The following is a 13,354-nucleotide window of genomic DNA, read 5'->3' as shown; positions in this document are numbered from 1 at the left end:
GTCATTTTCATCGGAAAAATCTCATCAATATGTTAAGAAAAATTTCGGGATAAAAAAACGTAAAATTAAAAAAGTTGGTATTTAAATCGCTTGGTTGCGTCGACTCACGTTTCATCCTTATCTTTTATTCTCTGTCCTTGTCTACGTTCGGCAAACTACAAAGGCGGGCGCGAGTCTCGAAGACGTAGTCCCTGACTCTACAAGTGTCAGGTTTAGGTTCCTTGTGGACTGACACTTGTGGAGACATTACTGTAATGCCAAAATGTACGAAGAATTTATCGAACCAAAATCGAATTTTGCGAATTTATCCCTGCTAGTTTTGAGACTTTCACGGCCTGGATTGATATGAGTGGAATTATTTGAGGCTTCCGGGTGTAAGCCGTGTCCAAAAGAATTTTAAACACCGATTTTTAATTGATCGATCAATTAAACACTGACTGGTCAAAATCCCTGATCCGGAAAATGAACACAGGTATGTAAGCCGTGTCCAAAAGAATTTTAAACACCGATTTTTAATTGATCGATCAATTAAACACTGATTGGTCAAAATCACTGATCCGAAAAATGAACACAGGTATTTAAAGGAGTGAACACCCAGACGCACACTATTATCAGTACGTCTCCAGACCCTGATGAAGCTAGCTGCAATGCTGGCGAAATGTAAATTCTTCTGGACGCGGCTTACACCCGGAAGCCTCAAATAATTCCACTCTCATCCCCGCTAATTTTTACCAAAATCGAATAAACCAGTTGATAACTAAAAAGCCACTAATATCAAAAGTGCATATTTTAATCAAACAAAAATAATTACTTCACAAAACACTTTGACCAGAAAAACCAGCAATTTCACGTGATCCAATCTAACAGATGTATTTTTCAATTGAAATTAGGTTAGTGCTCGATAATTGTTCATTTTGGATGATATAACTCCGCTATATAATAACATCGCATTTACCGTAGCCACGATCGTTCCGAAAATCACTAACCAAGTTTTCGACAGAAAAATCGAATTTCGTTCGAGGACTATACACCGCGCCACGTCAAAACGTGCAACTCATAAACGAAATTTCAACGAGTTTTTGCTACTCCTCCCTTCACTCGTTAGTTCCTCTAGCAATTTCCCCTGTTGAAATATAATTCGCGATGCCAGCCACATTTTTACTCCTCCCCTATTTTCTATTTAACAATTTTTTTTCTTTCCGCAGTTCCGACAATTCCTTGTTCGTTTCGTGCATGTGTATCAGCTCGACGCCGTAAATAATGCCCGCGTTGCGGTCGGGGGTCGGTTCGAGGCCACAATTGCGCTCACGTGAAATTGTATTTAAACTTCTCTTCGTTATTTACGCTCGTTCGCCGCGTTTTAACAAACGTGCCGTCGAGCAATTACAAATTTTTGCCAAGTTTTTAATCAAAGAAACCTTCGCCATCGCCATCACCTTCGCTCTTGAGAAAAGGGCTCTGTTAAGGGGAAAATAGCAGAGGGGAGAGAATATCGCGATAGCATAACCACGCTGGTGAAAATTATAACTTCGCCAATTTCGCAAATACCTCTGCTCTGGCAAACGAGAACAAGTTCCGTGTCGATAACGCAATTAATCTTCCGGTTTCGTACGTTCCCGTTGGTTCGTTGCGCCGTAATTATCGTTACGCTGGTGTTTTCCTAATTAAAACAACGTATTATAATTACGGAATTATGTTACGTTGCCAGAGGTACGAAGGAGAAGGGTTTACGACCTTTTAAAAATTGATCTCGCGACTTGATAACGCTTAACGGAATTGTTGCGTCGTTGATACCAGAAATTCGAGGTGTATTAAAACTTCGTTGTTGGGTTAGATGTTTTTTTAGTTTGTTTAGATGTTTGTCCTTTGGTTAGACCAGCGGCCGTAGCCATGCATATCTGCCGATTCCCGTTCGATCACCGAAGTCAAGATGCACTGGGCGGCGACCGTAAGAAAGATGGGTGACCGCTCCACATCCGTCTGTGGAAGCCCGGTGCCTGCTGGTTTTTTCGGGCTGAAATTTCACACAGACGTTAGTTCCATCCTTACTAACGTCTAGAAACTGAAAAAGTCCAAGAGCAAAAATCCTTACCGCCAAGTTTGAGGTTCAAGCATGATCGGGCGTCCTCGCTCATTCTCCGGCTTGTTCTGTCGGTTGGTGGTTTCGATAGAGAGTAGAAAATTGGTCTGATAGAGGTATAAGCTGTAAAGCTGAGGTACTCTGAGTCCTTCTAAGGACGACCGACACTAATTGTCCTTTGGGTTAGATGTTGCAGATGTTTAGCTGAATTTGGATTGTTCGCTTCGTGACTATGTGTCTCGTGCCCTCGTCTTACAGTGATTGCCTGTTTTCAGGTGTGTAGATGTATATATAGGAATTAGGTTGGTTCTGATCGGTGGTTGTGTTATGGGGGTGGAAAACGTGGTGTGTTCGGCTATTGGTCGACGAAAACTGTGACCTTTTGGGAGACCGAATTTTAGTTTTATGGTCCCGAGTGTTTTGGGACCTATTGTCCGATTGTCGCGCTGCTGCGTCCACGGGGGGTATATTGCGGTCTGCCGAACGTCGGCACCTCGGTCTGGTGCCTAAGTTGTTTATTTCTATAATCCGCCGAACCGAGACTTCGTTGCGTCCTAATCAGGTCGCAACAGGAATGGCTGTACAATTTTTCCCGCGCTTTTCCGCACCGTGAAACTCGTTAACTGACTTTCATTAGTCGCGGTGTAACCGTCTCACTGCGAATGATCTACAACGTCGGATCTGAAGGATGTTATGAAAATTCGACGAGTTGAGAAACTTGAGGGACTTTCGAGAATTTCGAGATGTCTCCGTACTTCGTTGGACGTTTGAGATTCGAGTGGTGTTTGAAGTTTCGGGAGACCACCGGGAAATTTGAAGATTTTTTTTCGAGTGTATGTACGCGAATTCGAGACGTCTGGATAATTCGAGGAGTTTGAACAAATTACGAAAATTAAACGAGAAATAGTTGATAGTTTGGAAAAGATGTCGAGTAGCTTCGCTTGAGATTCAAGTTGGGGAGAGTGGCGGAATTACGAACATCTAGGGAAAACATTGAATAAAGATGATAACTTCTTTATAGTTTGTGTACAAACACGTGTTGTCTGTTTGTATATTTTTGTAGTGAACTTTGACGAAATTTGAAGATGAAAGGAATTTTTAATGGGAGAACCAAACCGTTGCTGTTCGTGATTTCCTAAGTGTCGTGGGGTAATTACGGAGGCTGCATATTTTTTACAAAAGTCGCATAAATAGCCTGTAGATGTGCTCTGTCCATCGCTGCACTTTTCGTGTGCCCATTCGCAGCAATCGTAGCACATAATCTATTAGCGTTAAACGTTAGTATTAAGATAATTACACGTGCTAGAGCTATGCTTAGTTTACTTTCTTCAAAAAATTAGACGAAGGCGAAGAAAAATCTTGGATAGGTTTCACCTCGATCAGTATGCGTGTCGACTGTTTTGCATTGCATTCGATAGGAGCGATCATGTGGCGCAAGGAGGAATTTTTCGTGCTTTTCTAACACCATTGTACAGGGTGTTTCAGCTGATTTTGACATCTTGATTTTCTCGTTATTATTACTCATAGCGGAAAATGTTTCAGATGAAACTTAAACGGTGTCGAAGGGGGCATATTCTGGTGTTGTTAATTCTTCCATGAGTGGGAAAGTTTCACTTTCATCTGAAACATATTTCGCTTTGAGTAATAATAGCGAGAAAATGAAGATGTCGAAATCAGCTGAGATACCCTGTATATGCGAATTCGCAATTACTTCTGAAGGTAGTTCGAAGTGTCTGTAATAAACGAAGAATCACTGTTCGTCGTAATTCACCTTATTTACGGTGGTATCTCACGAAATAACAGAGCTTCGACGTAGAAGCTAGTCACTCGATTTAACGCGGGGAATATATCAGAGTATTTCGTTGGCCGTTTCCTCCTTCCACCTTTTAATCAGGCGACAAATTAATTCGCCGGGAATTACGGCAGGTAGAAACGTCGGAGACTGCGTCGCGTGGCCAAAAACCGTGCTAATTTATTCCATCTATTAATAACCGTCCGATGCGCGATGCGGCAAGACGTTATCATGGGACAAAACAGGGCGGCAAACATTGACTTATCACTATACGGTGTCTCATGAAGGATTCAGGCGCAGGTTATCGCGAGACAGCGTTCCCAGGACGTCCATTTACAACTTCGAGCTGAGCAAAATGGAAGTGAACGACGTGGAAAATTTACATGGCGCTTTGTGCCGCCACTTGCCCAACTTCTAGCCGTGCTGCGCACACGTAAGCTTGTCAAGTATGGTGAGACGTACCTCTTTGACATAAAGGCGCCGGCTTCATAATTCACGGGAAACTTCCTTCGGGCGCTTCGACTTAGCGATAAAGGAAAAGAAGTAAGTGGGAGTAAAAGTGAGAGAGAAAGACACTCAGAGAGAGAAAGATGATAAGAGAGAGAGAGAGAGAGAGAGAGAGAGAGAGAGAGACAGAAACTGAGAGAGAGAGAGAGAGACTCAGAGAGAGAGAGATGATAAGAGAGAGAGAGAGAGAGAGAAAGAGAGACTCAGAGAGAGAGAGATGATAAGAGAGAGAGAGAGAGAGAGAGAGAAACTGAAAGAGAGAGACAGAGAGACAAAAAGAGAGACAGAGGGAGAGAGAGATGAAGAAAGTAAGAAAGAAAGACACAGAGAGAGAGAGAGAGAGAGAGAGAGAGAAGACACAGAGAAAGAGATGAAGAAATAAGGAGAGTGGAAGTAGGAAGGACTTCGCTAGATTTCCCTCTGTCTCCTTGCAGGAAAATCCTTACGAATTCTACTCAGTATCCTCAAGGAACAAATCGAAGAGGACATTATTCATAATAGCGAGCTCTGAGCAAACGTGGCCCTCTATTATTCACGCGGCCGCATTCTCCGACGTCTAGCAGCAACTCGAAGCCCACGAGAGAAACGTTCGATGGCCTTCGTATGGTATCGACTCGTCGAACTAGTCAGACTTCCGTATCAGACTGCGAAATTTTGTATTAGAACGAAGGGAAATTGTTTTTCTTTAAAGTGCTTTTAGCGTGTTCAACGTGTGTACTTGGAGTTGAAAGTTTATGATTAACGAATATTCCGAGGAAAGTGAGAAATTCTATATGTGAGCTAGCAATTGTGGGTGATGAGGAATTTTCTGCTGTGAAATTCTGCAGAGTTAATTCTAAATTGATCAAATAATTTAATTCGCCAAATAATTTGGATTAAGTCGTATATATTTGGATAACCTGGCTATCAACTCTATTTAACGATTCAATTTCTGACTATTCTGCTAAAATAGCTCCGCACTATTGCAAAACACGAAATAAGCGATAAATTTGTAAATGAGGTTATCAACGCAATAATGACTTAACCTACAATTTTGGGTGAATTGAAATTTCAGCGTAAACCATCTCGTGTACAGAAAAACTTGAATGCTATAGTGACCTAAGGAACCACCCAAAAAGCAATATTTAAAAAAATCATTCCTACTTAATTCAGTAATTTCAGTAAGTCCATAACTTCAAAATTTTGAGGTTAGGGTATACCACTATTGCCCTGATAACCTCAAATTTTATTGTTCCTTAATTTTCAAACTTCTGAAAGTATTTTCAAATATCGAAATACTAAAAAAGAAAGAGCATTTTAATAAAAAAAAAGAAAAAAGTAACTATCCATACCTGCTTCCTTCTGATTCAAACATTAACCAAAAACCATTACCACCGCCATTATCCCCGACAACGTTGACTAACCCACTCACCAAGGATAATTTAAAATTCCATCTAAATTTATCCTTATCAAGGTGCGGCAAACGGTAAAAATAGAGAAGCAGAATCTTTCATCAGACTCTACGGACGCGCGAAACGATCGTGGAAAAAGGTACACGTTTGGCTCTGAATTACACGCGGTTCGGCTCGTTGAAGCCGCGGGGAACATCCGTTCGAAAGTATCCGATGGAAGATAGAGCCCGCGAGCTTTACGACATTTCTGATAGCACCCGCCGTGATTTACAACCGGTCTCGACGGAACGACGTGTTTTCCGCGAAGAAATGACGCGAATCCCGGCAAGCAACGCAGGATACGAATTACTGCCTGCCGGCTAAGGTGGCTGCCGCCACGTAAAACCAGATTCTATTTTCGTTTTTCTCCTCCTTTTTCAGGTACGTAGAGCCGAAAAGGTACTCGTCTAATGGCAGAGATATGACGGTCGTTCTCAGACGAGCCTCGAATAGCCCCACCGACGAGGAATACATGGACGTCTCTTATTACTTCCACGATGGTAAGCCGACTATCTTTGACATCTTTTCAAACCGACACACCGCTGTCACACGGTATACCCCGCTTATAAAGGTATCAGAAATTTTTATCACCTTACACAGCGCTGTTTTCAATTGGATCTTGGAAATTATCGAGCCTCGATAAGTTGTAACAGGTTTCGGATTGATTCTTGAAATTCGTTTAACCGTGAGTTACTTACCTCTGATGGGATCTGACAGAATCAGCTGTAAATTTCGTCCGGTTACTTTTTAATGTGTATTGGAAGAAAGTCAATTTGTGTCATTTTATCAAGTTTAACCCTTTCGTTACTATTGGCGCCTATAGGCGTTTTGAAAATTTTGGCGTTTTAATTTAATGCTTAATTTTATCCTTTACACCAGGAGTTCCCAAAGTTTCGCCTAGATGGGCCAAATTGTAGATTCCAAAATATTTAAGACAATATTATTGGTGACGTACGCACGCACTGACGCCCCGTATCGCAATCGGGTCCCATTTCCACGGTTTATTTAATTGTTCAAAGTTAAAATATCTGATTTCATTCGACGAGAATTGAACAAAGGAGGAAGACTACAAAAATTTCTCCTCTTAAGCTCCCTTTTTCACCTTGGACATTCCCTCAAACATTTAGACCGAAGGAGCGCGCGTGACAGCGTGTAACCAGCATTAACTGCTCGATTATGCGCTTAACAGCCGTGAAACGCAACTGATTATACATACCACGATTCATACGTTAATATGAGTCACGCGTCATCAAATCATGATCAAACTTCACTGCTTCGATTTTGTATAGTTTGTACCTCTCCACACGAAATTTATAACTTGTAGCAATCGCGAAAACGTCTATGACTAAATTCTCGATAATTGCAAACTTACTTTTGCTAACGATACAAAAGAACCTCTGTTATATGAAATAATTGGGGGATGAAAGTGTTCACATAAGAGAACAAGAAGCGTTAAACTCTCTTATGAATAATACTTAAGACGAAATGAAATAAAACGAATACAATTTGTTTATAGATCACTTCACGCATAGAATACAGAATCAAAAAGACAATATTGTTCGATCTTCCTTCTTTTTAACGAAATTAAAGAAATCAAACCTATAGGATTCTTCTTATAAAAACTTCAATATTTGTGAACGATTCGTGAATGAATGAAAATGAGGTCACAATTTTGCATGTTCTTTAACCCCTTAACCTATGATTTCTTTTCTGACTATGCATCTAACTGTCAGCCATTTTCTATTTTAGTACTGTATCAGGTAACAAAGGTATCTGTCACAAATTAATTACACGCTGCAACCCTCAGTCTTATAAATTCAAACGAAAGTTAGGATTACAATGAATTTTTCTTACTAATATAACGATTTTTGTCACATCTTCACCAGAATCTCTGCCACGAGTCTGACACGTTGTCATATGTTAAGGGGTTAGCATCTAACCATAGGTTGTGTTGTAACTCAACGACGGATTTAACCATGAGAGCAGAAAAGAAACACACTGACAGATTTCCTCTGTAGTATATAAAGTTTTATAGGAAAACTATTTACATCACGACACAACGTGGACACGCGTGAAGAACAATTTGAGAAGCGGCCTCTCGCCGCCGATCGTCACTTATTGGAAACCGATAATTGTCCCTCTTTTTGAGTCAGACCATTTAAGGAATCTACTTGGGATAGGGGACTTCACGACACAACGTGGACACGCGTGAAGAACAATTTGAGAAGCGGCCTCTCGCCGCCGATCGTCATTTATTGGAAACCGATAATTGTCCCTCTTTTTGAGTCAGACCATTTAAGGAATCTACTCGGGATAGGGGACTCAGGTAGTGCTCGGAAGATAGATTATTAACGTACAACAGTTTGCTGTTAAAACTATGTATTTGTGAATGAACGTTGTGCAGAGTGCGAAATGTCTAGGCTTACTGATCGGAAAATTGTGTGTCGTGTCGTGTGGTGTTCGCTATTTTATAAACTACGTGTGTGTTGTGATTGTCGTAGGTGTTGGAAGTGTGTGGTGATTGGGGTGTGTCTGGTGGTGGTGTGAAAGTAGGGAATTTGTTCTTACATTTGTTATATTGCTTGTCTAAAAATTGGTGATGTCGAAGGTCTGTTTTATTGCTTAGGGCATGTGGTGTCCAGGTGCGAGAGTCGTCGAATTTTTGGTGTAGTAAAGTAATTTGCCCATGCTGGCTAAGACCTCGCTTTTTAGAAGGTCCTGTCTATTGAAAATAGGCTCGTCGGTACTGCCGAACAACCCAAGCGGCGTCTTTTACGCATGTGACACCCCGTACCGCAATCGGGTCCCATTTCCAACAGGTTGATATAGTACAATACAAAGAATTGCAAAAATTGCTATTATAATGCCTTTCCAGATCACAATAGTACAAAAGCAATGTTAAATAACTTTCTCGTCAAAGAATGAGCTTTTACATCTTTTCAATGTTCCAATTAACTCTTTGCGGTCGAACTCCGGGATATTCACAGCAAGGCGTTTCTACCTTCTAAACGCTCTGTGGATCTTTTGTCTGCAGATACGGGGGAACTCATTTGAATAAAATTTATACGTTTTTTGGGCAATAATCGACCGAGTGCACGCTACCAAAGATAATTCCGACAAGTACGACAAGCATGCCTATGGAAAATAGGACAGCAAAGAATTAATCTCGAGATTCTATCGACTAATTTGTTTACTGCTATTTGAGAAATATCTTTCTAAGCGTTTCATAAAACTTCCCAAAGATCCTTTTCGAATTTTGGATAATATTGTCTAACCTATCTATCCAGATAATTCCAAAATAACTCAATAGGGTGCAACCACTCGCGCTGGAAAGACGTGCCACGCACGTCGAGATGTTTTCGTCCCAGAATTGCCAACGACGAGTTAGATACGTGAATCGTCGGTTATCTTCTCTTTCGCTTATGAGAAATTTTGTTTTTTAAGTTTGTAAGAAAAGAAGATGTAGAGTACAGTCTGTACCACAAGAGCGAGGACGCGATATTTTCGAAACCTGAAACTTTGCTCGCGTGAAGCAAGTATTAATTTACTAGATGTACTTTCGATGTGTATAAAATTTCTTACAGAAAGAATTCATTTTCACAGAGATATCGCGTCCACGCTCTTGTGGAACAGACTGTACGTGCAAGAAACAAAAAAACGCAGAATGCAAGCAACGTCTTGTTGCGTTACGTATCCCAGATTGTTTCGAGATGTATCGCTCTGTACAAAATTAGCGTACATATCTGTGTAAAGTAGATAAAATTTTTCGCGCTGAACTCTGCCGAGTGTTCTCGTTTCAAGTTGCAGCGTAGCATTTGGGCATCCGTGAATTGACTGCCAGCCCAAGTGGTTAAAAGAAGTTTTTCAGTAGACGAGGTGGTTTATGCTGAAATATCAATTCACCCAAAATTGTATGTTATCTTATTGCGTTGATAACCTCATTTGCGAATTGATCACTTATTTTGCAGTAATGTGGAACTACTTCAGCAGAATAGTCAGAAATTGTATCATTAAATGGAATTAATAGCCAGGATATCAAAAAATATATGATTTAATCCACTTTCACATCGGTTCCATATGAACTTTTTTGTTCCTCATTTTTTCATTTTGAAATAAATAGGTACGTGAATGATTTAGTTGTGTTAAATTAATACGTTTAATTTGAAATTTTCTAGAATGGATTTTAATTGACGACCGTTCATTTAGTTGTGTTAATTTGTTAAAAAGGTGTGCTTAGGGCATACACGTTTCGCGCTGAACTCTGCCGAGTCTTCTCGTTTCAAGTTGCAGCATAGCATTTGGGCATCTGTGAATTGACTGCCAGCGCAAGTGGTTAAATCCAATGATTGATCTAGCCATTTCATGTTCTATATTTACATAAAATACTGTAACAAGAAACATACTGTTCATACAATAGAACCTTCACATAACAGCGATTCTTCGGTAAAAGCTCTACAGGTTGTCTCATCTTAAGAAAACAACGTCTCCGATCCACAATCAGAATCTCAGCAAAGTTCGTCTGTGTTCACCTTATACACGTTGCGTGACGACACGCGGTTAATTAAAGGAAAATCGATGTAAAATTTTTCAATTAAAGCGAACGCTAGATATTCGCTCGAATTTCCCGAACGGCGATCGTGACAGGATCTTCCGAGGATTAACCCTCGGCGATCGATCGTAGAACGAACGGGCGAAATCGAGCGGGCGGTATCCACGCGATACGCCAATTATTTTGGCTCCGATTCTTCGTTCACGTGCTTTCCGCGACCGAGTGCTTTGGCCCGGCTGCTAATTACCACCGACTAATTACTGGCCGTTGCGAGTCGACGTATCGGAAGCCAGAGCCCTTAATCGGATGAATATAAATGCGTACGCGGAACGGTAATCCGGAGGCCACGGTTGGCCGATGGCCAAGAACGCGAAACTATCCATAAGGTGCATTTACAGTATGTTAACGGAATGTGAGGTGTAAAGAGAAGAGAGAAAAGGAAGAAAAAGGTGGTCGTGATTCGTTCGAAGGGAACGACGATCGTGAATCTTTTATTGGCCCGATTGTCGCCACTTTTTCCGATTCACCAGTTAACATTTCGCTCGGTTGAGAACTGCGGGACGATGGAGGAGTCGTGTAAGAACCGACAGAGGTGCGGTGTTAAAAAGTTTACAAGGTTTCTCTGTGGTTTTATGATTTATTCCGATGAAAGATAGAATGGAGAATAGGTTCATTTGCTTTCTTTCCTTTTTTCTTTCGGAGAGGATTTTTCCTTTGGAGATTGTCCTTTTACGGGGTAGATATTTGAAATTGAAATTTTACTCGGGTAAATTAGCGTTGAAACATTCAAAAGGGAATATATGTATGTATACTGCGGAGCGTGAGTTTAATTTTGGGATGCTGAAGTGAGGTGTAATTTTGTTCGTTTCGATTCGCTTTTTTTAAATTTTTGTTTTGGGTGAAAATAATTTTAACACCCTAGAAGTTTCCACTCTTGAGTTAACATTCTTGAGTTTTCTTCACTCGGGAGATGAATTTGACGATATTTTGACGGAAACGAGAATTAATGCGACAAAATGGGCTGTTAGTAATACAATAGTATAAAAATAGAGTGCGTTAGTATTACAATAAATAAATAAAATATAAATAAATGGACTATAATGGAATAACAACAGACTAACTATTTACAAAAGAAAAAACAAAATACGCGTTCATTTCGCACACACTTCATACGCGCTCACACACACACACTCACAGTCAATCATGCTCATACACGCGACACACGAGCCGATCGAGCATTTTGAATGCTCCAAATACGAAAAAAGAAACCAACAACTTCGTTCAAATCAATGAAATTCCAATTCGTTTTATCAAATTCTAAATTTTATATCGAGCTCAACAAAATAAAATTTATCATTCTCCTAATCCTAATTCATTCGATTGCTGTAGTTCCTTTCAATTTTACTGCATTTTAACCAACACAATTAAACTTTCGAACGGTAGTATATAATACATGTATCCTATTTTGACTACGCTTTTAAACAACCAATTAGTAACGAGGAAGCTATTAACAACATCCTCGACTGATAACGTAGCGTGTCTTCAAGTAAAAAGACGAGAGAAGATCCTTTGTCATGTAGGAACGATAGAAGCCTTTGACGTAATACTACGTTTTTCGTTACGCATCCCACGTTAACAGTAAGATTCAAAGGTAAAGAATCCGAGGAGCATGTAAATTTCCTTTTCCTTTGATATCTCGCAAGAGAAGGAAAAGATTTGATTAATTTGGTTTAATTAATTTCGTAGAGTACAACACGTTTCTCTTTTCTTTTTCAACGCGATCCACGTCGCGTTGTACGCTAAGTAGTACACGTGTATGCCCTAAGCACACCTTTTTAACAAATTAACACATCTAAATGAACGGTCGTCAATTAAAATCCATTCTAGAAAATTTCAAATTAAACGAATTAATTTAACACAACTAAATCTTTCACGTACCTATTTATTTCAAAATGAAAAAATGAGGAACAAAAAATATCATATGGAACCGATGTGAAAGTGGATTAAATCATATATTTTTTGATATCCTGGCTATTAATTCCATTTAATGATACAATTTCTGACTATTCTGCTGAAGTAGTTCCACATTACTGCAAAATAAGTGATCAATTCGCAAATGAGGTTATCAACGCAATAAGATAACATACAATTTTGGGTGAATTGATATTTCAGCATAAACCACCTCGTCTACTGAAAAACTTCTTTTAACCACTTGGGCTGGCAGTCAATTCACGGATGCCCAAATGCTACGCTGCAACTTGAAACGAGAACACTCGGCAGAGTTCAGCGCGAAAAATTTTATCTACTTTACACAGATATGTACGCTAATTTTGTACAGAGCGATACATCTCGAAACAATCTGGGATACGTAACGCAACAAGATGTTGCTTGCATTCTGCGTTTTTTTGTTTCTTGCACGTACAGTCTGTTCCACAAGAGCGTGGACGCGATATCTCTGTGAAAATGAATTCTTTCTGTAAGAAATTTTATACACATCGAAAGTACATCTAGTAAATTAATACTTGCTTCACGCGAGCAAAGTTTCAGGTTTCGAAAATATCGCGTCCTCGCTCTTGTGGTACAGACTGTACTCTACATCTTCTTTTCTTACAAACTTAAAAAACAAAATTTCTCATAAGCGAAAGAGAAGATAACCGACGATTCACGTATCTAACTCGTCGTTGGCAATTCTGGGACGAAAACATCTCGACGTGCGTGGCACGTTTATCCAGCGCAAGTGGTGAATTCTATAGTAGCCTAAGAAATTTCCAAAAAAAAATAGAAACTTCAAAAAATATTTCGAAACGTCAATAATTTCATTAGCCATAACCTCAAATCTAACATTTTGAGGTTAGGGTTACCATTATTGTACTTATAACCTCAAATATTCCTCCATCTTTCGAAATTTTTAGATGAATTTCAGATATTGAAATACGAATTAAGTTTGAAATACTAACAAAGACACAGTAACTTAATAAATAAATAAAAAAAATAAC

At 39.7% G+C, this 13,354-nt stretch overlaps 1 protein-coding gene across 1 annotated transcript in view; it reads left to right on the top strand.

Annotated features, from left to right (window-relative positions):
• The window catches only part of LOC108570386, a 62,028-nt gene that overhangs the window by 28,395 nt on the left and 20,279 nt on the right, over positions 1–13,354 (top strand). Inside the window, exon 6 of the mRNA XM_017932245.1 lies at positions 6,191–6,309. Coding sequence (XP_017787734.1) covers positions 6,191–6,309 — 119 coding nt within the window. The remainder of the gene's footprint in view (positions 1–6,190; positions 6,310–13,354) is intronic.

This window comes from Habropoda laboriosa, unplaced genomic scaffold (genome assembly GCF_001263275.1).
Source record: "Habropoda laboriosa isolate 0110345459 unplaced genomic scaffold, ASM126327v1 scaffold77, whole genome shotgun sequence".
NCBI lineage: Eukaryota > Metazoa > Arthropoda > Insecta > Hymenoptera > Apidae > Habropoda > Habropoda laboriosa.
The sequence above is the reverse complement of the archived record's forward strand: the minus strand, read 5'-3'. Positions and strand labels throughout refer to the sequence as shown.